The sequence below is a fragment of the Oenanthe melanoleuca genome, chromosome 15 (assembly GCF_029582105.1).
Source record: "Oenanthe melanoleuca isolate GR-GAL-2019-014 chromosome 15, OMel1.0, whole genome shotgun sequence".
NCBI lineage: Eukaryota > Metazoa > Chordata > Aves > Passeriformes > Muscicapidae > Oenanthe > Oenanthe melanoleuca.
Window position 1 is genome coordinate 2756023 of NC_079349.1, and position 22629 is coordinate 2778651.

The 22629-nt window shown below is 42.2% G+C and overlaps 1 protein-coding gene across 5 annotated transcripts in view; it reads right to left on the reverse strand.

Moving 5' to 3' along the window:
* KDM2B (lysine demethylase 2B) overlaps positions 1-22629 on the reverse strand; it is a 106075-nt gene that overhangs the window by 47441 nt on the left and 36005 nt on the right. For all 5 annotated transcript variants that reach the window (XM_056504610.1, XM_056504609.1, XM_056504613.1 and 2 more), the window contains 3 exons: positions 22459-22612; positions 12080-12195; positions 5740-5866 (listed from right to left, as the gene is read on the reverse strand). In XM_056504610.1, coding sequence (XP_056360585.1) covers positions 5740-5866; positions 12080-12195; positions 22459-22612 — 397 coding nt within the window. The remainder of the gene's footprint in view (positions 1-5739; positions 5867-12079; positions 12196-22458; positions 22613-22629) is intronic.

Sequence of the window (22629 nt, forward strand, 5' to 3'; positions counted from 1 at the left end):
GCTGAGGTGGTGGCATCAGCAATCCAAAGCAGCTCCTCCTCTCTGCTCTGTGCTAATACACCCCCATGCTTCTCTCAGAAAAATAAACAGGATTAGAAAATATCTTAACCAGAACATTTAAAACCCACTCAGTTATCCAACTTTTATTTCACAGTTTTTTCCTTTGTCCACAGTAGCAAGCACACATACCCACCTCAAAGGCTACATAATCAGCTTATGTCATTTTCCCATTTTACAACTGAGGAAACAGATGCTTGGGAGAAAGCACGATTTGCTCATTGTCACACATCAAATCTAGGGAAAAACCAGGAATCAGAATCCAGGCTCTTGGATCCAGGGCTGGATCCCCCTTCTCTGAGCCACACAGCCTCTGTGAGCTATTTTACAACTGACTCAGTCACAAAGCCCAGCCTCAATGGGAGAAAATGCCAGAGATGTGGCATCAAAGAGGAGAGGGTGAAAGCAGATACACATCCCCAAGCTGCCAGGACGGTGTCATTAACAGGAAGTGGTATAAATCTGCACAAAGAAAATCGTGTTTCTGTCCTCCTATGCTGTAGCTCTGCTGAACAGGAACTAATGGCTGTAAGTGGGGCAAAGCACAAGCGTAAATAAGGCCTAAGAAAACGAGGGAGATCACGTTATGGAAGTGTGAATAATTTACTCCAAGTAATGCTTGGGTGCGAGGAGAAAAAGCTTCCAAGAGAGATCTCCACTTTTTGCCTCTTGCTCTAATCTATGGAAACAAAAGGCAGGAGAGGAGTGGAGCACCAGAGCATGGTGGAGGCCTGTTCCCAGGAGAAGGCAGCACACGGAGGGGGGTCAGCCATTCCGTTCTGCCAGCTGCCACCGCGTCCCTGCCACCGGCTGTCGGCACGAGGCAGCCCTGCTGTGCCAGCCACACCTGGGCATGGCAGGCAAAACAGCTCACATCTGACCCCAAACAAACCACCAAAGCACTGCCCTGCTCTCTGTGTGCCTGGTTATCACTTCATGCCTTGCCTGCCCTTCCCTGTGGGCACAGGGCTGGCTGCTAACCTGGAGTGTACCAGGCTATTCTGGAGCACCAGGGGATTACAGTGCACCACCGGATTAAGAGCAGCCTGCTCTCAAAACACAACTGTCTGCTACTGCTGCTAATCTAAAAAAAACAAAAACAAAAACAAAAAAACAACAAAACACCGAGGGAATCAATAATGGAAGGATAACTTCAAGGTGAGGGAGATTCAATTTTGTGTTTTCAAGTATTTTGTTGTAATGCAACATGCCATGATTTTTATTTATTCATTTTCATGAAAACACTGTCTGACAGAGTTACTGTGCTGCAAGCTGAGGCCCTACATAAGCATAATCTGCATTTACTTTGTTGAGAAGTGCATTTTAAGCACTGTATTACCAGAGCTCCACTGGCAACAGCACTTGCTCAGCTCCACTGCTGCTTCTTCTGAGTCAATGCACCAATGAGTCCCAGGTCTGAACCCCAGCTGAAGAAGGGTTATCCAGTCTGAGCTCCCACACAACTTAGTGCAAAAAGAGCTTTACCCCCCTCATCTCAAAGCAAATAAAACCAGCTCATACAGACCAGACTGTGATCTAGCTCAGTGAAGAGGTGGAGCAGCACAGGCTTGACCACAAGACAGAACATTAGAAATCTGTATTTCTATATTTTCTATAGCAGTTCACTTCCCTGTGGTTCTGGGCAGACCACTTAACTTTCCTCACAGTTATCCACTTGTACAAGAATAATTATACACTGTTTCTTTTTTTGCTGAAGAGCAACTTGCTGTATTACAGAACTTAAAAGAAAGGGATGGGGGTCAGGCATAATTATGAAACCTTTCTGAACTCTTTAGAACAGTCCAGTGTGTAGTGTCTACCTTGTCATTCCCAACTCCAAACCCTGCCACTGTGTCTTGGGAGCAGGAGTTGCTATCAGTCTGCTAAAGACAGCAGTGACATTTTCATTAGCAGAAAAACCCTGAGCATACTGGAAATGTATCACTGCATGGAGCACCCCACACAGGAACCACTCAATATACTCAGGTACCTGTCTATCATAAGCAAATCTATTCTATCTCCTGAGGAAGAGAGGGGAAAAAAAAGAAACTTGGCTCCTTCACTGTGCCAGAGGGCATATTTTCTATATCCATCAGGCTTAACATACAGTTAGAGCCATCCTGTTAAAATTTTAGCAATGGGAATCTTCAAAGCTGCAGGCTACAGAGAAAGCACGTCTCTGATAGCCCAGGATCTTCTCCCAATTACTCTTTGTCAGCTCACTTTCAACATCCATATCTCACTGAAGGTCAACTGTGGCTGAAAACATCCAGTACAGACTCATTCATAAGAGTAAAAATAATGAAGACATATCCACCCTGAAAAAGAGCGCACGTTCAAATCTAGTAGGAAACCCAAACAGGCTCCCTTCTGATTTCAGCTGGCAGGACAAATGTCCCAGTTGAGAGAGACAAGCAAAAGAAAAGAGAAAAAGAGATTGTGTGCTTTTACAGCAGCCTGTGATTGCTGTCATGTTGTCATTCCCCTGAGTGTTTGCCCTCCTGGGAGAGATCTGAGACAGAACAGCCTCACACTGTGCCTGGGAGGACACGGCCTGCAAATTCATCCTGGGCCTGAGCAATGGGGGAGGAAGGCACGGCCATCATCTTCCACCTCATTTACAGCTGCACTCACGTTTTTATTTAGGGAGTGGGAAGACTCCAGGTTTCAGCCATGCCTCCACAGAGGTGGGGTTTTTCTCCTGTCTGAAGTTTTGTGAGTGGAGACATTTAGACAAGAGAAATACAAAGAACAATATGAATTGCTACAGCAGCATACAAGTGTCAGGACAGAGGTATCACAACACAATCATACAAATACACTTTCATGAACAGACACTGTCTTGAAAGTCACTCTGAATTTAACAACGTTCACGTCAAAGCAAATAAATACTGTTATAAAACACAGTATGGGAAGTCTAAAGATATCCTTAAAATCCAACTGCTGATGAACTCAGTTTTCTGTGTTCTCCAACAATGTTCTTTATCAACATAGTAGTTGTTGTTTTTTTTTCTTTATCCAGGAGAATAGAATCTCTATGAATTTTATGAAAACTACTCCCTTGTGAATACCAGAGGCTGTGGGCAGTGTCCTGCACTCTCTCTGGTCTGTATCCTCCTCTACTGATAATCACTTTGTAACTTCAGAAATCCACTACAACCACTCTACCAGAAGCTATGTAAGGAAAGAAAGCAGCACAACTGGAGGGTAAAAAAAACAGACAGTTTTAGCACCCAAAAGGAAAGGCAGAAAGTAGACATTTAGAACAAATTATGTCAAGGAAATTATTTTTCAAAAGTAGGGGAAGCATTTAGATTATTCAAGAGAAATTTCTGAAAATGAGTACAAGGATGTGAAGAGTTTTTTCTTAAAACAAGAAGGACAGAAGACAATTAAATCTACTGAGGGGTTTAAGGAGAAGTTAAGTACTTTGCTTCATTACTCTTTAAGGAGAATAATGGGAAATTCTTTGTCAAGGGATACTCCCTCATGGGAAATCAAGAAATTGCTTCCAGATAGAGAAGTCCCTAAGGAAGAGAAAATTTAAGGACCTTTGCAGCTCTGAAGAAAAGCTTAAAAACGAAGAGGTAGGGTTTGGAACACCAAATATCTTCAGGATATCCCATCCCTCAGCAAGTGAGCAATGTCAAGGTCCAGACTCCACAGATCAAACCATTTTAACTCAAAGATTACAGTTCACAGAGATTCAAGTCAAGAGGCTGCACACAGACCAGTTAAAAGAAAAGCAAAGCAAGTACTGGAAACAGTATTACTCACACAGAACAAAGCAATGCAGCTTTGTAAAGATAAATAATGTACCTTTACTCCTTTGAATTTGGCAAATGCCAAAGTAAAAGATCCAGAAGTATGGCAGATCTGGTCTTTTGAATCACAACCCCCACTAAAATAATTATTTTAAGGTTAAGTTTCTGCCAAGAAATAAAAACAAAACCCCAAGTTTCTGACAAAACAGAAGTATACATCTTTCTCTGCCACCAGCTGAAGCCATCACAGGTCACAAGACCTTGACCAAGTCACCACTAAACCCTTTTCCAACTAGCCAGGTTCCTTTTCCTGAAGCCTTTGCAGCTGGCACTCTTTGGTCATGCAAAACAATCCCATTCCCTCTAGACAGTGGACATCTACAGCTCCCAGTGAGCCTTGGTATGACTGGAGTATCTCCCAGCTAACTGGACTGAGGCACATTTGTGGGGATCACCAAACCATTATCAATAATTACTGAGCTGGGCTGCAATTCACACTGGTGATTTAGCTGGGAAAGGTCCCACCTCAATATCCTGAACCATTCACTCTCCACCTCTGATTTGTTCTGAAATTACACATCACTGGTCTGGCACCTCTGCTCTGCCTGCAGGACCAGCCCCCTTCCATGCCAGTGCTTCAGACAACAGGAGATTGTTCCTTATCATTATTTTCCAAAGAATGCAGTTATCAGTTTTGTCACTGCTTTCTAAAGAGCTGGTCCAAAGGCCTAATTCATCCGTTCCTCCTCAAGGATGATCTTATGAGAAAAATTCCTCTGGACACAGAACTTCTGCTTAACTAACCTTTCTGACCAGGGTCTCAGAGCTAAAATGTGAAGCACTCAAATGCCCAGTGACCCCAGGAATTCCCCCTGGCCTATCTACACAGATTATTAGCTCCCTTAAATTATTCTTGGTCAGTAAAACTCACTGGAGAGTGACACTTGCCTGTAACTTTTTCAATCCCTTCTACTAAGAATTTTGCTGGTAGGTGAACATTTCCCTCCTCTGTCCAGAGCCTGGGGCAGTGCCAGTCATGCCAGGCTCACTCCAAGTGGCACCTCAGGGAGCAGGAGGTACAGAAATACTTTATCCTCCTCCCACACTTAACACGTATCAGTTAAGATTTAGCTGGTGCTTGTGCTATTTTCAGCTGTTTTGTACTTAAAAGCAGAGGGAACATGGCCCATCATCTTGTTCCATCCAAAGGAGGAAAAAGAGGGCAGTTCAGCACAGCAACGATTGGATTGTCACACATTGATGCAAAGCCCACACCAGTGCCAAGGCAATGCCACAGGCACATCTGTCTGTCTCTCCTCTGGTCCATTTTCAGCTCTTGTAAAGGTTTCTTTGACCTCCCTCTGCCTGGGTTACAGATCATGGAGATTTGTGTAGGTGTTTTCTTTGGTTTGTTTTTCTGCAGAACTAGAACTCAGTCACCAGAGAATTACAGGAGAATTTAAGGAAAAGAGAAGAGAAAGAAGGAAGGTTTAGTGACCACAATGTGTTCTGCAACAGAGCTGCTCTATGAAAGGACAAAATATCCACCCCACCAGAGCACATTTGCAATACACACATTTCTGGCTACTGTGCTGAACATGGCAGTAAATCCTCATCTGTTTGGCAGATCATCCCAACACAAACGTTACTGAAACCAAGGAACAAACACAACCAAACGTTATTTTTCTGGGACCCACTTGCTAAGGGAATGTTCAATAAATACACTTCAAAGTAGGTTGATACTTCATGGAAACATTTAAGAGTCAAAAATCTTCCCCATTCCAAAATAAAGAAACAGTTCATTAGAATTTCTCCAGTTCTCCAGTTCAATCTCTAATCTGCTTTGCAGAAACCAAAGCAGCAGCTAGCCTGAGGTGCCAGCATCAGTTCTGAATGTGCACTCAAAGGATTCACTCACCAATTAACATTGATTCTTTCTGGTACTCTTTGCTGAGGTGGCAGCGCTGGGTCACACAGGACACGTATCTCTCCAGAACATACCAGCACATTTCATAGTAGAAAGGATAGCGGAATTTGGCGTGCACCTGGAAGCAAGATCAACACTGTCAGTCCGTGGGGAAGGGAGAGAAGTTTGCAGCACAAGGGCCAGTCATCATTCCCATCGTGTTATCAAGAGCACAAACAGTGTGAGGAGGGGGAGGGGAGAGGGTGGGAGCAGGGAGCTGAATGCCTCCAGCATACGGAATGAGGAGCCAGCCTGCCTGCCACGACAGCATCATTTCTTGGTTCACTAATTTGTATCCTCTTGGGGTGGTGGGAGAGGAGAGGGTTTGTGTTCTTGTGAAATCATGAAACTGATGGATGGCCCCGACAGAATTATTTACCTGCTGTATAAACATAGGGTGGTCACATACAGATGTTAGTCACTAAAACTTAAAATAAAGGTGTGGGTTTTTCATCTCCTAAACACTAACACAGGATTTTTATCAAAATGGCAACATTACCTAAAATAAGTCAAGCAGGAAATCCATCTTTTTCATTTGTGGTTGTCTCAACAAATTGATTAGAGAAATGAACACACAAATTCTTGATAACTACACATTAAAGTAAAAAATCCCTTACGTATTTTACCTTTCGGTAGCAAGTTAGCTTTTGCCATAAACAGAGTAAGAATACAAGAGCAGGATTTTGACAAAAGATCCTGTCAAGCTGTGTACTTTTTCTAACATCTCAGACCTGTTGTTCTCACACAAAAAGCTGCATTCTCCAACACTAGTTATTTGTGAGAGTATTTCAGATACAAAAGAAAACAAAGAGAGTTTCCTTCCTTTCCAACATAGTTTTCTATCTGTAGAAGGTCACTATACCACAGAAGGATCTGGGAAGCTCCTAAAATGCAGGAAGATATATGTATTTGTTGTGATTTGCTAAAAATGGATGCCATGCATCTTACATGCACTTGTACTTACACTGTACACCTCTTTCTCCTGGTGGCACAGAAATCTGCACTTTGCAGGCTCACATGCATGCACTGCACTGGGATTACAGGAGCTGCTCTAAAATGTTCTCTGCATATCCACTGCTCCCTAAGCCCAGAGCTGGGCACCCACATTTAGTGAAAAGCTGGACTGCACCAGGAGCATTATCTCAGAATTATTTCACCCACCATAGATCAGCCAAAAGCCCAAAGTCTAAACAGAACCACTAACCCAGCACCTGCAAACTTAGACTCAGCTCTGCAAAGCAGGCACTGCCCAAACACCTGCATGGTGATCAAAGCACCCACTTGAGCAGATCAGTGACTTACTGGAATGCCCAGATTTCAAAATTGTCCCCAAGGTGGACAGCCAAAGAACTTGCCTCTGTTCCCAGGGCACAGGAAATGCAAACACTCTTAGCAGTAAAACCAAATGCAACAAAGGAAAAATATACTGTATTGTCACACTAAATGTATCACAGTGTAAGGTTAAATACTCCATGGCAATTCCCAGAAGTTTAAATCCCTTAAATTCAACACAAATACAGCTGGCAAATCTGAACTGCTTGTTGCTACAGGTCATGCATCCAGCACTACTGCACTTTCCCAAATGCTTCCCTGTGTGGTTTGTTACAAAGCACACATACCAAAAAATAAGGGAAAAAAGAAAAAGGAAAAAAAAACCAACCAGCCAAACAACAACCCCCTAAGTGTGAGAACATTTAACCCCAGGGCCTTTTTGCATTGAAGAAAATTTTTCCTTTAGTTTAGTTATTTGTCACAGAGAAGAGATCAAGTCACTTATGACTATTAGGGAACACAGGGGAAATTATCCATGCTAAAATATATGCTAATAAAGGAACTCAAATTTTTCCAAGAGAGCACTGCAGGAAACAAAATTTGCAAAGAATTGACTTACAAACAGGAAGCCGCCTTCCACCCCTCAGCCTTCAAAAGGTTTTCAGCCACATGCCTGGGAATATTAAAGACATCATTGCTCAACATTTGTTGACAGATTCTGAGCTTCACCAAATTTAGTTGTTACCAATGTTAATTCAATGTGAAAGACAAGGCAGTAATGCATGCAGTGCTCCCATTATGTATATCAATCTTTAATATTCAATTTGAGTTCCTAATTGCCTCGCTATCAATGTTCCAACCCACAGCAAATCCCTCCATGCCTCTGTAATCCACTGTTTGCCCAAGAAGGCTTTGCTTTTACAAACCTTCAGAAGGAAGAGCTCTCTCTACCATCTGTAGACAGAGATACTGTACAGAGAACTACAGGGCTTTCTGCCAGTAAAGAGACTCGAACAATGCTTTAAAAACTTTTAAAGTTTGCCTTATGGAAAAGTATAGAGGAATATGCTCTTTATGATATCCCTGAACATTTATTAATTATAATGGATTGAACTGCATTATGTGCATGTCCATACTCTTTCCACTGTACACTCACAGACAAATTAACTCCAGTGGACAGGGGAGAAGGAATAAAAGAAAGAAGGAAAAAAATTAAAAATCTTCTGTGATGAGTTCAAAGTGTAATATCTGATACAGACATTGCCAGAGGACTAAATTCCCCACCAGCAGGGAAATACACTGGATTATCTAATAGACATTTCCAGCTCTAACTTCTGTGATTAATAATTTACAATCCACTGAAAAAAAATTAATTATTCCTGTACAGCAAGAAAAAAATCCTCTCTGGGATATGATCCATTTCTTCAGTTCAAAGTGAAATTATTTTAGGGATTTGTATACCCCTCCAAAAACAAAACAAAAACCCTAAGCAAGTAAGACACACATTTTCCTGAAAAAAACTAATAATCTCTTCCACGATGCCCATTAAAATCATTATAAACTCCATTTGTGTTTAATCAATCTAATCACAATATTGAAAAGCAATTTATGATTATTTACAAAATAATTAATCTAGCCACTTAATACATTATCTTGCATTGCAGAAATCCAAGTGAACAGCAAACACCATCATCTGTGAGTGACCACCTTACGTATATATTGAGTGTCCTTGTTCCCACAAAGTTCCAGTATTTTAAGGCAGTTAAATTTTGATGAATTGGGGGTAAGTTTGGCACATTCTCGAGCTGTATCACCCCTATGCCAAATGATGAATCCCTGCATGGCATCCTGCTCTGCAGTTCCTCAAGCTGGGCTTGCAGAGAGTGAAACAGCTTGGCCTGTTTGACTGGCTGTTAATTGGCCTCCAGGAAAGCCAGGCTGCAAAATGAGAGGCTCTACGAACTGTAAGACTGGAGAATATTTGTTTACCTCAACTGCACATTAGGAGCTGTTTCCAACAATAGACATGTTTTTTATTACTCCTTAAAACTATTTTTAAATGGCTACAACCCTCTTAAAAAGTCTCCCAGGGGTATGAGGAATTAAGCTAGAATAAGCATGACAAGTATATAAACTAGGCAATTTTATCAGGCTGTAAATCAGCATTACCATTTCAACCCTGTATTTATTCTTGTCTGAGCTAAGACAATAACAACTACACCTAGCATAAAAATGACTTTGAATATCAGCAATCAAAGATGATTAAACATTACATAGCAGGTTTAAACACAGTGAAACCTCCATAAAATTGCTCTGTGCAAAATGAAGAGGGGAAGCACACCTGTATTACACTTTGAGTGTGGCAAATTACTTTGTCAATCACATCATGTAATTTGCTTCTGTGCCATACACAATGGAAAGATCAATACTGATGAGAAACTCATTTGCAGTATGCTCACACTGGCAAATTTGGGTGAACTACATATACTGTACTGAGTCTGCAAAACCAGCCAGTGTATGAATGGAATTATTTCAACAAAGAAATTACAACGTTTGATTGACAAAGCAAATAATGTAGTACACACCAGAATCCTGTTTTGAAACCATTTCCCCTTCAAGATTCCAGCATGATATTTTTAGGTGGGGGGGGGGGGGGGGGGAAGTGTTATTATTTTTAAATCACAGTATTGATTTTCCTGCCTTTTATCAAACTTCTGTATGCCTTAGCTGCACAGTTTCTAATTTGTTTCTGTCCAGAAATTCTTGCTATTCTTCAACTGTTCACACAGTTCTGATTTTATACATCTGCCCACGAGCACAAGTTTGTGAGCACAGGTACAGCCTGTGTGTAACACATTGCCAGTGCACAGCAACATCCAAGTGCTGAAATTGCTTCTGTGAAGTCGTAGATATTCTGGGCTTTTGGCTTTCATTGGGCTTTTTTAAAGCACTCCAGTATTTTTGCAAGGAAAATGATAAAGAACTACACAGACTTCAAAGAAAATGTAAATTAAAAATGACAAGAACAAAGGTCTGATTTGGGATTTCCAAATGTTGCAGTATCCCTTTCCCAATTAATGGTGACAGGACATTTTTCAAGATGCAGATATCCAAATCCCAGAACCTCCTCACAGGATAAGGGTGCCAGTAAATTTTAAAAGGCATTTCCGTGTAACTGGCTGGTTAGTTCCTAGAAGTTACCAAATATTTGACTGTTATAAGTAGTTTTGCCTGCTGGCATAAAAAAGCTTAGAAAATCAAAGCTGCACTCAGCTTCCCAAGGAGAAAGGCCTGACATGAAACTCAACTGAGCAGCTACAACCAAGGTGTGTGATCTTGCATTAGCTCAAGTTCTGTGCGAACAAAATCTCAATTTTTATACAACTTAAGGAGAGTGTTTCCTGCCCATCTTCCCCAAAGACTTCAATGGAAATCACTCATTTCTGGCACTGATCCTTCCTCCCAGTCTCCCCTTCTCCGTTCTCTGTGAGCTGCCTGTGCAAACATCCTTCCCAGCAACAACACACCTTTCCCTGCACACCTGCAGTGTACTGCCAGCATGCACTGCTGCTTCTTATTTACAGTCACCCTGGAAACCTTCCTGTGCCCAGCAGCTCTGCCAGGCCCTGGTAAGCCCCTTCCTGCTTCTGTCACTGCAACTCTCCTGTCCAAGTCCCTCTGCACTTTCTCAAGACACTCAACACTCTCACTTGTTCAAAGCCAGGCTGAATCCACTCTGGTCTCTACTTCTGCCCTCTGCCACACTCCTCTGCTCTAATTCCCCCTAAATTTCAGCTTTTGTCTTCATCCCTCTTCTACTAAGAATTCATTTTCTGCTTCTCTTCATTGAAGTCACTCAATGAAACCGAATGCTCCCACCACTGTTTGGCAATGTGAAGATTGCCAGGCCTTGTACCCACTGGGAAGCCAGGGAGGCTGGGGGGAGGACACCTCACTTCCACTGAGTCAGAGATGTACTTCAAAACCATTTGTATTTGCTTCAGGCCTATGCACTCTCACTGCACAAAGAAAGCAATTTGGAGTAAAAGCCAACTTGGAGCAAGATTTGTGCCCTCTTGTAGGGGTGAACAACAGTGAACTGCACTGATGTCTACAACACACTATTTCAATACTTTTTAGTGAAGAAGAATTGCAACTTCCTGCCATTTTGTCAGCCCAAATCTCGATTAACACCAGAGCAGACACCTGTGTCACTGGTTTGTCAGCAGTGGCTCATAGTGAGGCCTCCAAAATAGTCCCCATCTGGATTGCACATCCCTTGGTCCAGTTTTATATCAGAATGCAACAACGGCCTTGCACAGGTTATTTACTAAAACAGAGTCACTTCCTTCAGATCCTGCTGTTTTTTGAAACTCCAATGATGAGTAGATATTTATTAACCAAGGATAAAATTATCACTCTCAACAAAGAGGTGGCACAGTGACTACCCCTCCTTTCCCTCAGGTAGGTCCTACAGCCAGATGAACATCACAATGTTCAGATCAATGTCCCACCTCAGATTCTCCATTCCAAGAAATTGTTGCATGGTATCAAGTCACTGTAGTGACTGTCAATTACAGAAGATGTCATTTAGTACACAACTTCAGCATAGCTTTGTCAATTCAGCTGTGGGCAGCAGAACCAGCCCAGTGCCATCAATTCTCCAGGATCAGGCCAGGTGTGAACAGACAGCTGATAAGCAGAGGGTTACCAGAAATACTGGTACAAAGGTCTGTAAAGTGCAATACGTTTGTGTGCAAAAGGGAAGTGTTTTATGAAAGTTTAACAGGCAGACAAAAGACACAGAAGGGACACATCTGTGGGAAGCACATGAGTAAATCCCACTAAAAATAACCAACATTTGAAAGTCTCATTACTTCATGTTTACCTCTTGTTTCAACGGCTCTGACACGGCGATCCCGTCAGTTGTTGTTTGTCAGAAGGGAATACAAGGAAGAGACTATGACAGATCATAGTCACAAAGAACTGCTCAGTTAAAAAGAGAATCAAGTATCCTTACCCTTGTTCTGTCCTCAATTTCATAGATGCGAAGCTGCATGGGAACATTAAAGCTATGCAGGATATTTCCACCAAACACCAGAGAATCTACTGGAGTATAAACCGCGTGAATCCACCCTGGAGAGGGAAAGCAAAGAACTGAGAATGCCTCGTAACATTATAGAGCAATTAATGAGCAAATTTTAACAACCCCCTGAGTCCCACTGTGCTGGGGATGAGAGGTTAAAGCAGTGAAAGGTTAAATGGGATGCTCACAGCCACACTTCAGGACTAGTCATAGCAGAAGGGCACCTTGTGACGTGCTGTCTTACAACCCTCTGTAAATCAGTTCTTTTATTTATTCACCCAACACTTACAGTGTTTACTGAGCACATGCAAGTTTATGACTCAACCACGTCCATGACTAAGAAGTAAATTCAGTCTGTTCCATACATTTGGCTCTCAGACTGGCACCATGACTGCAAACCATGTCAGCAGTGATGGTGGGCCAAGGGTTGTGGAACTGGACTGAGGCACACCAAACTTCCAACATGCCTTCAGATGTAAAAGATTTCAAATTATTACCAGCCCTCCTTCAAAGGTGAAAGTTTCATCACCTATGATCAACTTCCTGAAGTAATTGAGAAATGTTTTTACCGCAAGCTCAAGTTAAGGGATTTAACATTCTGGTACTGGAGCTGATGAGACTGTTCTGATCCAATCCTGCAAGAGACTGAATTAATTTCACAGGCTCCAAAGAATCTTCTATGACAGTGAAAATCCAGGCACAGCAATTCAGGCAGCCACATGCCAGCTCTTCTGCCTCTGCATTGTTTGCTTGGTCTGTCAGGAGCTGAAGCTCTGGCTATGCAAGACTGTAGCCTCTGATCTCTGCAGTGAAAAAGGAATTGATCCTGCTAATGATCTGGGACCCACAGAGACCTGACACTTTTTTTCCTCTTCTTTTTTAATGAAAAGCATTACAATTTATAAACCAGCAGACAGCAAAGCAACATGGGGGGCAGTCAATTTTCTCCTGACTGTGCAGTACTTTCCATTAAAGCTGTGGCAGCTTTCCCTCACTTCCAGATCAGTGAGGGAGCAGGAAAACGCCATTCAGCCTAGAGGGTTTTCCAGCCAGCAGCCACAAAAGTGCTCCTCCACAACAATTTTTCAACCATAAAGGCCTGCAAAGCTCTATCTGGGAAGTCCTTGAGCCACAGCAGATGGCAGGACTGGGGCTTTCATTTAAGGGCATGTTGGTAGGAGAGTGATAGGAAGGAAAAGAAATCAGCACTAGTATTTTCTCCCTGGAAACATAAGCCCATCAATTCAGATACATTTTTCTGAATTTCAGAGTCACAGAATGGTTCTCTGGTCAGCACAATTTCAGTAACAGTGATCCAGCCTGTTTATTACTTCCAAATCAAGAACAATCAACTACAGAGGAATTTTTTTTTTTCATGTAAGGGTAGAGTGGCAACTACACACATCAACACTATAAAATACTTCACAGCTGAAGTAGTTCAGCACCTCACACATCAGTCTGTACTAAGAGCAAACTACTAGAAAAATAAATTATCTTCATCCTAGTCTTTGGGAAGGAAAACAGATCCAAGGTCAAGGAAGTTGAGGCCAACTACTTCCACTGGGGAAATAAAGATTTTCTGTGGCTGGGGGAAAGAATGGAAACCACGCACTGTGGCAAATCTGGGTCCCCAAAGCAAATTTATTTGCAGGGTTGGTTTGCTTGACAATCCACATTAATTGTCAGGTTTAGAGATGAACAAACTGAAACTCGAAGAAGTGAAATTACTTTCATGGCCCCACAACTGAGTGGTGGCAGAAGAGCTCAGAACCAGGCAGTTACCAGCAGAACGCTGAGGACTTCTCAGCACCACTTCCCACAGCAGTTCTCTCAGCACAGGTGTCAATGTCCAACCTTAGTGGAGCTGTTATTTTTGTGAAATCATCAACATCATTCAGAATACAATTTGTTATCCAATATTTACAACTTAATTAAAAGGAGTAACTGAGCTGATTCTTGTCCTATTTGAAAGGTTAAAAGGAGATAGCCCTTCATCTAATAATCAATAAAATTAAATCCCATCAATGTAGTTGTTCTTTGAGTGGGTGCTTCCACTGCAACCACACAGTAGCTTTCTCCTACAAATTGAATAGGGAACATTTCACACTGAAGTGCAGCTGGTTTCTTTGTTGCCAAAAGTTTTTGTGTTAGTAACTGCTAGGCTTTCTTGGTAGTAGTCCCAATATTTTTGGGAGAAATGTGGAAGGACCCATCACTGGCTAGAGCCAATGCTCCAACAAATGGTGCTCCAGACATGACAAACCCTCAAAAGAAAGAATAATGAATACAAACATAGTTTCAAACATCTATTCTTGCAGAGCTAGTACAGTAAAAACTGAAAATCTTCTGTAAAGTATCTGAAACAACCTCTGGTTCTGTGGAGAAGGTCTCTAATTCCCTGCTTGCATTTATAATCCAGAACTAAACATCTTACAAGCAATTAGTACCTTCAGCTCCCAGCTGCTGAATTAACTGAACACTAGGTCCTCCAATATGCAAGTATTTCTAATAACAAGACTGAAAATATTGCTGTTAATGACACAGTTGTCAGTAGCAAAACCTTTAATAACACAGCACTGAAATCCAACAGGATTGGGAAAACAAAAATAAACGAGAGACCAAGCAACAAAGTCATCAACTATAATGTCCTGGGAAGTCAAATCCCTACCCCTGCCAAGGTAGGGATGATTTCCAGGCATAGCTCTGAGATAGGTACAGATGATGCCTGTGGGTACCATCCCCAGCTCAGTCCTGGGGAATCCCAGATTCCCTGCAGTTCACGTGTTCCCACAGGCAGCATCCAGCTCAGCCCCTCTGCAGGACACAGCCCTGTCAGAGGAGTCACCTGCACATAAAATAGATTTTGGCCACTCAGCTGTGCAGCATTTCAGTCACACTGCATCCCAAAATAGCTCCCACTTGCCTGAGGAACGTACGTGCATAATTGAAACTGCAGAGACACGAGCACCAAGAGGTGGAGGTACACAGGACAGAACGGGCAAGGTTAGACAAAAAAGATGAGAAAACTGACAAGGTACAAAATCCCAGCAAGACTGGCACAGATGCTACAGAGAAAAAATCCCAACATGAAAATCTCTTGCTCTAATATTAACCAGGCTGTGTATGGAGAAAAACTGGAGGTCAGCACCAGAAAGTAGGAGGAAAGAGAGATGAGCAGAAAACAGGAAACAGTTTCCATCAGGGTAATGTATTGTGGAAATGAGCTCTGAGAAAAGAGAAGCTTGGATTGCACATTCAATCCATTCCCACAGCTTAGCTACAGCACGACTCAGAAATAAACTGAGGAGGATGAATGTTCATTGTGACCATTTGCAAACAAAAACACCCATCTTGTCAGCTCCCCAATTACCACAGTTTTTAAAGGAGAAGACAAACCTCCAGAACAGGAGGTGCTGAACATATGGTTAAGACAAAAGGACAGACAAAGGATTTGCTTTCATGTCACCCACCACACCCCTGCCTCACCTTTACCTGTGCTGGTACGTTTTGCTGGATGAATTGAAGGTCTGTTGACATTTTAGATCATGTCACCTGTGCTGAACAGTCTGTCATGTCTGTTCTGTGTGTCTCACTTCCAGCTCTCACAGCACAAGCTTGCCACATGCCTCCAATACCAACACCTCTGGAGTTCATCAGTTCTCTCCTCAGTGACTGTTCTGTGGTGTTCACACAAACCCTGCTACTGCTGCACACAACCCTCATGTTTCATGGCTTTGTGCAAGACTGGAGATAACATCTCACCTCTTGGTAATTGTCCCAATAACATAAAAAAATGCCAACAATTTAGTTTCATCCTTAATGCTATAAAAAGCACCAGAATAATATCAGAACAACTGCAATAATGACTGAAAAAGTCAAAGGTCAGTGGAACAAGAAATCTTTTTTTTTTTTTTGTCTGAAAACCACAAACAAAAGCACCTGCTAAACACTACCTAAAGCTACAATTAAATCCAGCAGATGAGAGGAGGACACTGACTGTAGGCTTTGAGGAGCAGTCATGAACTAGGAAGACTCTTCCCTGTGGGTGACCATTTCCCAAGCAGCGGTGACGCCGTGAAGGGGGAGCCAGCCCAGCTCCAGCACAGCCACTGCCAGTCCTGCCCAGGACAGGCTCAGCCACGTGGGATAAATGAGCTTGGGAGTACAGACACTGCACAGTCACTGCTCACAGTCCTCATGTCAAGCCTCAATAAGAAGACCATGCACTTATGTTTTTTCTGAAGTTGATGGTTTTTATTTCAGCTCCTGGCGATCAGTAAGTGCTTTTTCCTTCCCAAAACAATCCTAGTGTATGAAGCCAAGCCAACACTGAGCAGGAATTCTATTCAGGAAACTCAGAAATGCTCTCAGCTGATTTACAGTTATGAATTATTCCACCACTCCTCAGATACACTTGAATATTTAGATGTTATCATCTCTAGTAAATCAAGAAGGTAAAATTAACAGTAACAAACGTTTTTTCCAAACAGTTAAAAGAAAGATATGATCTCATTATCTTTTGAATTTTATAAAACAAGTATTATTAAACATTGCAAACTTGTTAGAAGATTTCAGTGGGCTGCAAATTCCTACTCAAGGATGCAATCATCCATCTGAGAATAATGAAAAAGAATATTAACTTATAAAGCTATGGGGCAAACAGCCTACAAGCTCCAAGCCAAAACCATGCTGCATCTGTTTCCATTAGTAACTGAACTGATATTTTGCCTTGTGATACAGAAGTCGCCACACATTTCCCTGAAATTCTACTGCAACTTAGGGTGAAAAAGATGAAATATACGTCTCAAAAATAAAGAGTGACTAAAGAGATAACCTGAGAGTGGGCACTGCCAGCAAATCTCAAAAGAAAAATGACTGCATAACCAAATCTATCAAGGAAAGATCATGTTTACATTTTTAAAGCTAAAAACTTACTAATTTTGCCCCAGTGGTACAAGTAATACAGCAACTCTCAATCTGAAATTGTTTTTAAGAATGAGGCAGAGCTCAGCATTAGGTACAGAACCAAAAATCCAACATCATGCTGTCACCTTCCATCTGAAAGCAGACACTCAAGGCAAAAAGCCTTTCCTCTGATCCTCTCCACCAATCTTCTTCATGTGGTCCCTGAGGTTCCAGGCATCCCAGAGATTCCATTAATGTCAGTGGAAGCTCACAGAATGGGAAAAGCTAAACAGCAACCAAAAATAGCCAGGCAACTCTGCAGCCCTAGCACAACACCCTGCAAAAAATGTACCAGCCAGATTTTAATAGCCTGTCATTCTCCCTGCTGTAAGGGCTATGTGCCACCTTCTGGCCCCATCACACAATAATCCATCAAACTCTCACTGGCACAGCAGAGGTGACCTGGGACCACACACTCCTAATAGACAAAATCCCACTGATAACCACTGAGACAACATCTGAAACACTTTGAATCCCTTCAAATAGCTGCCTGCAGTCCACACAGAGAATCTTTCTGTCCACTCTCTTTCCCAAAAAGATTCATCTGAGAAAGGTCATTCTTTCTGCATTTGACTGGAGACAAGAACTCTGGAGCACTCTCAGGTTACCACAGTAATTAAGAGAGACTCTAACAGAATGTTTCCATGCCAAAGGCCCTGAAGTGCAGTACAGAGAAATAAAGTAAAACAAACAGCTTACTCCTCAGTGGAACACTGCCAGCTCCCAGGTGAAACACAACTGTTATAAAATTGCATGCAGCAACATAAGAAGTTTGAAGAAGAACCAGAAAGGAACATCACCCAGTTGACAGCAGGTTACCCTGTCTGGGTTTTGACTGAAGGAATGTTGAATAAATCAGCACTGCAGAAGTCTTCTGCAATATCTAATGGCAGCCCAACATCTCACCTCTTCCCTGGACACACATTAAAGCTACAGAATTGAAAAGCCTGCAGTAAAATCAGAAGATCCAACCCAAGCCCACAGCTGCTTATGAGCCCACTGCCTCTGACCAGTGACAGAGGCTCAGAAAAAGGCTGTAAGAAAGAGAGGATGATGGAGCAACGCTTGGCAGCATCAGCCATCTCCTCCCAAAGGAACCAAACCCAGGATGTTTGCAAATGTTCTGAGACCAATCACACTGCAAACCCTGGAACGAACTTGTATCCACAGCAAGTGTGGTAACTGCCTCGGAGGGCAGCAAAACTGGTCTTCAGCAAAAAAGATGTTGGCAGACAACATCAGTGACAGTCCAGAACTGGCTGAGTTCACCTTTGCAAGACACTGGTTGCTCTCTGACTTCACAACATTAACAGACAAAAACACTGCAAGACACATTTTCTACAAGATACTACAACCTGGCTGCTTTTGTATGCATCAATTAATTTTACATGTGCAAACTCCCCTGAATTTGAAGTACAAGTGTCTGCAGCAGACATATATACACATACATGAAAGAAAAGGTAGTTTTTTGAAAGAAAGAAACTGAGAGAAAAGCAAACAGGTTTAACACATTTCAAATTATGACAAAAATCTTCCTTATAGAGGACAAAAAGCAAGAGGAGAAAGACAATATCCATATCAGAGGTCCATCACTCACAAAACTATATATTCAGTAAGACTAAAACTTAAAAGAGCAAGTGGATTGAAAAAAAAGATGAATTTTTGTGTATGCTTAGTTTTGAGTTTGGGTTTAGGTAACAGCAGTGATGTTTAGGAGGACACGAGAGGAACTTATGTGGTTTCCAGTGACCAAGAGAGAGAGAAATCAATGAATGCACCACTTGAGAAAACAAGTGCAGGGAGAAAAGTGAAAGAGTTTACAGAGAATAAAGACTGGAGTGGAGGGTGAAGGGCAAGAGAAGGAGAAAGAAAGGTTCCAGTGAAGTTATGCAGTGATGTAAAAGGAGAAAATACTTATAAAGGGAGAAGCACTGAAGATAAAAATCCTGGTTAACTGGAATTAACTTAGTGAGTGAGGAGTATTTCAAAAAGGCTGTGGAGGAACAGTCACAATGTAACAGAGCAATTGGCCTGTAGAAGCCAAAAACACATGTCCAGAGAAATCCTGAGCTGTAGAAATCTGAGAGATGCTGCCCAAACATTGATTCTGTGTATCCCAGGATAGTGAAGAGAGATACCTTAATTACTACTCCATAACCACAACAGACTCCAAACACTTCACACTTTCCCCCTGAAAAGTCCTCACATGATGCAGAAGAAAACTACAGCAAAAATAATACTGGACAAGCTCTAGATTTGACTGTGACTGGTAAAATGTTGTTGTTTCCCTACTGAGACAATAACTGAGCACTGAAACGATGCTTTTTCTCTTCTGGATCATCACAGTTTCCACCTGAAACATACTTTATAAAGAATTTCTCTTTTATTTGGCATGTGAGTCAGATAGGCAGCATCCCCTGCCCACTATCCCAGAGTGACCAGATTTCATCTGTGGTGAATGCTTACAATATGAAAACTTTAATATTAAACTCTGCCCATGGTAACATACACAGTGTAAATATCCTAGGGCTGCAGCACTTTTCCTGTGTTAGGAAAAGTTTGCTCCCATCCTGGGAAAACAGTTTGAGTTCTACAGAAAAAAAAATTAAAATCATTCCCTAACACTGGTAGCAGTTATGGCCTCATCCCCTCTTGAACCTTCAGCTAACATCTTGAATCTGATCTGGCCACAAACCTCAGAATGGCACAACGTGTGTATTTCTCAATCAACAATTACACTGACACCAGTTACATTAATGGAAAAGACCAGGTTCCTAGTTGATTTTATCACTTTACCACAGACTTTAGCAGAGTTATCTCGACTCACCAGTGGGCATCAGTAAAGTGGGAGATGAGAACTTGTAACGGTGCATGGCCTGTGTGGAGCAGCCCTATGGGGCCACCAGGGTACAGCTACAAGAGCATCCCTCATAATCCCAGCTCACCCCATATTTCGGAGGAGCTCCTAAAATGCTGAAAAATGCACCTTGGCCCATAACAACTCACTGTTCTGACAATATTGGGCTCAATTCTTCCTTGATACCACAGCTGGGATCATGCTCCCAGTGCTCTTCAGGGTTACAAACACCAGTAGATATCCACTGGTTTAAACTTAATCCTGAAAGGATGATGGCAGTGATGGAGAGGAAAATACCCTGAGGCCCTGGTGAGCCCTATAATTATGCCTTCCTTAAGAATGATCCCCATTCTTGCCCAAGTGGTTTGTACTTTCGGGGATTTACTGGATCTGCTGCTGATCCCAGATTCTCAGACAAACCTTCCATTTCCCAGCAGTCTGATTTCACTCCCTCACTTGTCTTCTTACATTCTTCTCTACCTACTTCACCCTCACAGTGCTATGGTATAAAAGCATTTCTAAGACTACTCCCAAAAATTACTTGAAAGCAGGAGCAGAGAAGGATATTTTGTGGGAAAGGTCTCTTGCTGAAATGTTCCCCATTCACAGCCCAGCTGAGCACTAATTCCTCTACACTTTCTGTGACCAAACCTGTAATTAGAAGGTATTTCCTCATGGATGAGTTGAGGCTGGTCAAGGGTTTATCAGGCTCCATTGAAAATACAGGACACGCTGGTTTTACAGACACCCATAAACAGAATCTAAACACTAAGAACACTTCTAAAGCACATAAAAACCACTTTCAAACATTAACTAACATGATATGTGCACAAACCAGAGCAAAGAGGTCACAGGAATTGACCTGTTTTACACAGCTGTGCTCAATTCACTGACCTGGAACAGCCTTTAATTAGGCATTTCCATACTATTAAAACAAAGGCAGAAATAATGCCCTTTCACACAAATAAGAGATTTGCAAATAAGTTTTCCAAACAAAATAGAGCAGAGCAAAAACCCTTGAATCTGTGAGGTGCTTACAGAGAAATTATTCATAAATGCCTTTCAAATCTGGCACGAAGCCTAAAATGTCTGAGGTATGGGCATTTCTGTACTTGGGGCTTTCCTAAGAAAACAGAAACTACAGTCAAAAACCCATTTGGAATCACTTTGTGTCAGCCACCATGTTACAGCTGTGTCCTGTCCAATCTCCCACAACCTGCAGTGTCCCAGCTGCTGAACATGACTAAACTGACATACAGAAAGTCTTACTTGTAGGAGGCTTTTCACAGGAGGATGGAGATAAATACGAGATGCAGTAATGGGATCTGAGCAAACAGCACAGCCACTCTCAAACACCCAGTTCAAACAGTAACGGCCCACTCTGACCTGTTTCAAGGCAAGATCTAATTCCTTTAACAGATTAACTCCTCCACCCTCAAAGTCATTTTGCCTGTCATCTCCCAGGCTGATTCTTACCAAATACTTACAAATGTGTACATTTGTGGCCTTCAACTGATCCTAACAACATTCCCCAAATGAGAAGAACATTGTCCCTATCTCTGCATGACCTGCATTCTCTCTGTCTCTAGGGTGAAAAAAAAAAAAATCCTATCTTCACAGAGTAATTAATTCCAGAGCTGAAAAACCACCAGCCTGCCTTTCTGTCATGTAGAAAGCCTACCTATATATTTCCCTGATAATATCAAACAGACAGAGACAATGTGTTAAATTATTAGAAACAAACTTACGGTCCCATAATAGTCACGGAAAGCCAAGTCTGATATCATCTTAAACGAGGGCTGTCACACATTCCACCATCCTTAATCCAATTTAGGCAGGAGCAGAAAGGGCTGAAGCATCAGCCTTCAAAGGAACAACTATCTGGTGGCTTTGCAAGATGAGCCTGGATCATGCAACACAACTACTGAGGTGGGCAGTATGAAATTGAGTGTGGCTGGGCTGCTGCAAAATGTCTGGATCCAGCACCATCTCCATCAGCAGAAATTCTGAAGAGGTGTAACAATAAAGCTGTTTCCCCAAGAACCTGGGGGAGCACAGCACCTGCTCTCCCATGGACTGGAATCTCTCTTGAGTTCCAACAGGGAACCAAGACCCACCTCTGGCTACAGATAGAGGCAAAGAAGCAAGTTACTGAACTGCAGGTGAAACCTGCCAGAAGAGATCACAAAGACAGAAAACTAACAGCAGCAGTCAGTAGAGCTCTGATGAGAAGTGGTGAACTGACAGCTCCAGAGGCCCAACTCCTCTCTCCTTTCTCCCAGTACACACATGTGATCACTGCACACACTTCCTCACAGCACATTTTCCATCAGTCTTAATTTCTGGAAAATGAAGCACATTTAGCCCCTGGCCCTTCTTCTGCCACAGCAAATAAACAGGTCAGTATGGAGTTTAGGTGTGAAGAATTGTTTTACAGAGAACTGTTAGAAAAACACAACCCCAATCATTCCAGGTTAGCTAACAGGGATACCTGAAGGAATGAAGAACGTGTAGCCTTGTTTCAGCTCAATTCTTTGGCACCGTTCCACCCTGTCTCCCAGAAAAATATCACTTTGCTTTCCTGAGAGAACCCATTCTTCATAAAGTTCTAGATTCTGCAGAGTAGGTGGAATCAGCCAGAAGATCTAAAAACAAAATAAAG